Below are 4,091 nucleotides of genomic sequence, written 5' to 3'. Positions count from 1 at the left end.
AGTTGCTATGCGCTTCTTCCACGTGAGTAAATGTTGATTTGATTTTCTAGAATTAATTTTTAAAATTTTCAGAATTTTCAATGTGTAATAATCCACAAATTTTACTTTTATGCGGTAGAGGGAGAAAGTTTACCTGATTTTATTGCACCTCCAATAAAATTGTAAGGCGAATACTTGGTACCCTTAATACCCTTTTACTATAAATACTTGCTGAAACTTGCGAAAGGTATCAGTTCTTGAATAGTTTTCGGTACGACAACATCAATTCTTTCGAGCAACAAACTTCGCGTATATTATAAACACGATGTCTGAAATTCAAGTATTCAGTGAGGAGCTAGAGATGGCTGAAATTACGGCCAACTTCCAGAAGATGTCTATTGGGGATCTGAAAGAAGTCCTGGTGAAGGACGGTAAACAAGTGCTGAAAGATATATTTTCAGATAGACGTCTTGACAAGAACACCGAGAAGAAGATCAAAGACCATAGAAAACGTAATGCAATTAGTAGCAAAAACATCTTCAAATTGACTTACGGAAACATGAAGATACGCCAGATGAAGGATGAGAAACGTAAGGCAGTAAGACAAATTAACAACAAGATTGACGTTCTCAAAAAAAGTTTATCTAAAGATAATGTAACTAAAATTACAACAATTTACAAGATCAAAAACGTAAAAAATGAGAAGATTGAAGCTGATGGAAAGAGTGTATCTAAAGACAATGTAAAATTTAATAAGAATAAAGGTTTGGAGAACCTGAAGAATCTTCTATTGAAGAACGACAACCATCTGATAATAAAAACAGTTTCAACAGAACATGTTGTCAAACACACGAAGAATATTCTGATAAAAAATGAGAAGATCGAAGCTGATAGTGTATCAAAAGACAATGTAAAAATTAATAATAATAAAGGTTTAGAGAAACTGAAGAAACTCCTATTGAAGGACGATAAGCATCTGATAAAAAAAACAGTTTCAACTGAACATATTGATGAGAACTCCGAAAAGAAGATTGAAGCAGATATAAGAAGTGTGTTTGTTGGGAACGTTGATTATGGTGCGACCGCACATTTGCTAGAAAAAATATTCTCTAGGTGCGGAAAAATCAATCGTGTTTCTATTCCAATCAATACGTGCAACGGAAAACCTAAGGGTTTCGCGTATATTGAATTCAATCTGCCATTATCGGTGGAGAAGGCCATCAAAATGAATGGATTTATGCTAAGAGGTAGGCCGATCCAGGTGAAGTACAAGAGGACAAATAAACCTGGATTGTCGACAACCAACCGCCCATCTTTCGAACAAGTGCATCACAGAAGCAGGAAAACTCATGAAGAATGTGGGAAAACAACGCCCAAAGTATTCAACGCTGGTGCCAAGATTGTCCATATAAGCAAACATGTTGTGATTCGTAAAATATCAAAAACTACTAATATCATTAATAATACTACAGAATATCTAAAAAATTCCCCACATTAAACTCTGCATACGTATTATGTATATATTGTAAATTACATTTTTTTAAGACTTTTTTATGTAAATACAGATTTTAAATAAAATATATATTTATAAAAAAAATTAACATGTTTTTTTTTAATTTAATAATTATTATGTAATTATAATTTTATAGAAGTAACTAATTTTTATAATGCTGATATTTAAGAGTAACTAAAATACTGTGATATTTAAATGTAACCTGATTCTCTGAAAAAAAGATCTCAGACATTCCGGGAATTTCAATAAATTCCTTCCCAAGAAAAACTCGTGGTTGATTGCTAGATGTAATACTTAGTTTATGTCAGGACTGATGGAATTTCATCAGTTGTAACCGGACTAATCGAGGAACTAAATACATATAAACAATATTTTGTATACTCATTTTTTAGAATTTATATTTCTCAAGTAAAATGTGTTTACCATCAAAAATTTCATTCGATACGTGCAACGGAAAACCTAAGGGTTTTGCACATATTGAATTCAATTTGCCATTATCGGTGGAGAAGGCCATGAAAATGAATGGATTTATGCTAAGAGGTAGGCCGATCCAAGTGAAGTACAAGAAGACCTAAACCTGGATTGTCGACAACCGAAAACCCATCTTTCGAACAAATGCGTAACTGAAGCAGGAAAATTCATGAAGAATGTGAAAAAACAACGTATTCAACGGTGGTGCTAAGATTCCATATAAGCAAACATGTTTCGATTTGTAAAAGTTCAAAAATTACTAATATCATTACTAATCCAATAGAAAACCTCAAAAATTCCCCACATTAAAATCTGCATAAGTATTATGTATATATTGTAAATTACATTTTTTTAAGATTTTTTTTAATGTAAATACAGATTTTAAATAAAATATATATTTATAACAAAAAATTAACATGTTTTTTATTTAATAATTATGTAATTATAATTTTATAGAAGTAACAAAATTTTATAATGCTGATACTTAAGAGTAACTGAAATACTGTGATATTTAAGTGTAACCTGATTCTCTGGAAAAAAGATCTCAGACATTCCGGGAAATTCAATAAATTCCTGCCCGAGAAAAACTCGTGGTTGATTGCTAGATGTAATACTTAGTTTATGTCAGGACTGATGGCATTTCATCAGATGTAACCGGACTAATCGAGGAACTAAATACATATAAACAATATTTTGTATTTATGAATGGATTTATGCTAAGAGGTAGGCCGATCCAAGTGAAGTACAAGAAGACAAATAAACCTGGATAGTCGACAACCGAAAACCCATCTTTCGAATCAGTGCGTAACTGAAGCAGGAAAATTCATGAAGAATGTGGGAACACAACGTCCAAAGTATTCAACGGTGGTGCCAAGATTGCAGGTGGTGCAAACATGTTTTGATTTGTAAAAGTTCAAAAATTACTAATATCATTAATAATCCAATAGAAAACCTCAAAAATTCCCCACATTAAAATCTGCATAAGTATTATATATATTGTAAATTACATTTTTTTAAGACTTTAAGTAAAATGTGTTTACCTTCAAAAATTTCAAACCTTAATGAACCGGACTGATCGTGTTATAAAATTATAGAATATCATATTTGCACAAGATTAGTCAGAGAAGAGTCTAAAATTTAGTTAATAAAATGCAAGTTTTCTATTTTTTTTATAGAAACTTTATTTGTTTTATAAGTGTGTATTTGTTGTTGTCCCATTTTTGTTTAAATATTTAGGCAACAATAGTAGTTATTTCAATTACACAAAAAAGGAAAGATAAAGTGAGGATACATGTGTCAATTTTAAAGCCTGTTTTACTCTGTGTCAATTAATGCAATAATTAAAACGCAAGTGAATAAAATACTGAAAACGCTGAATGGTGGGGAATTAAAACGTTATTAACTAGATCGTCGACCTCCAGATAAATATCGATAATTAATTAATTATAATTGATATAAATGGATGATTTCCAGGCCATAAATCCAACTTAACTAAAAATAAATATTGACGAAACTAAATAACTTAAAAGATAATCATTCTACAGTACAAGAAAACAACGAGACTGTTGGGGTGGTTTTCCAGTCTGTTCTGGTAACGGGCACTGAACATAAGGATTTCACTCTTAACGGTGTTCATTTGGATGTCATTCTGTATCGTGTCGTTCGTGACATTCCAAGGAGCTTGCACCAGGGTTCGCAGGCACCTGGACTGGAAGCGTTGTAGGATCTCGATGTTGGTATTACTTACTTTTCCCTAAAGCTGGGTGCCGTACGTCCACGCCGGCTTCAGCACTGACTTATAAATAAGTAGTTTGTTGTCGAGGGAGAAAGGAGATCTTCTGCAAATCAGCCAGTACAATTTCGCGAACTTGATGCCCAGTTGCTTCCTTTTAGTTGCTATGTGCTTCTTCCACGTGAGTAAATGTTGATTTGATTTTCTAGAATTAATAATTAAAATTTTCAGAATTTTCAATGTGTAAATAATCCACAAATTTTACTTTTATGCGGTAGAGGGAGAAAGTTTACCTGATTTTATTGCACCTCCAATAAAATTGTAAGGCGAATACTTGGTACCCTTAATACCCTGTTTACTATAAATACTTGCTGAAACTTGCGAAAGGTATCAGTT

General features: G+C 32.1%; 1 protein-coding gene across 1 annotated transcript; it reads left to right on the top strand.

Annotated features, from left to right (window-relative positions):
- Nucleotides 1-304: 304 nt before the first annotated feature.
- LOC108557051 (nucleolin-like) lies at nt 305-3,686 on the top strand. The gene is made up of 2 exons (XM_017913427.1): nt 305-1,409; nt 3,508-3,686. The coding sequence occupies exons 1-2, from the start codon at nt 305-307 to the stop codon at nt 3,684-3,686; spliced, it is 1,284 nt and encodes a 427-aa protein (XP_017768916.1).
- The last annotated feature ends 405 nt before the right edge of the window (nt 3,687-4,091 follow it).

The sequence above is a fragment of the Nicrophorus vespilloides genome, unplaced genomic scaffold (assembly GCF_001412225.1).
Source record: "Nicrophorus vespilloides isolate i.1.1-1 unplaced genomic scaffold, Nicve_v1.0, whole genome shotgun sequence".
Lineage (NCBI taxonomy): Eukaryota > Metazoa > Arthropoda > Insecta > Coleoptera > Silphidae > Nicrophorus > Nicrophorus vespilloides.
Note: the sequence above shows the minus strand (reverse complement) of the source record. Positions and strands in the feature narration are given on the sequence as shown.

Coding starts and splice junctions, on each gene's coding strand:
- LOC108557051 (XM_017913427.1), top strand. CDS start 305: ATGTCTGAAATTCAAGTATTCAGTGAGGAGCTAGAGATGGCTGAAATT. Junction 1,410..3,507: donor AAGCAAACATGTTGTGATTC/GTAAAATATCAA, acceptor ATCATTCTACAG/TACAAGAAAACAACGAGACT.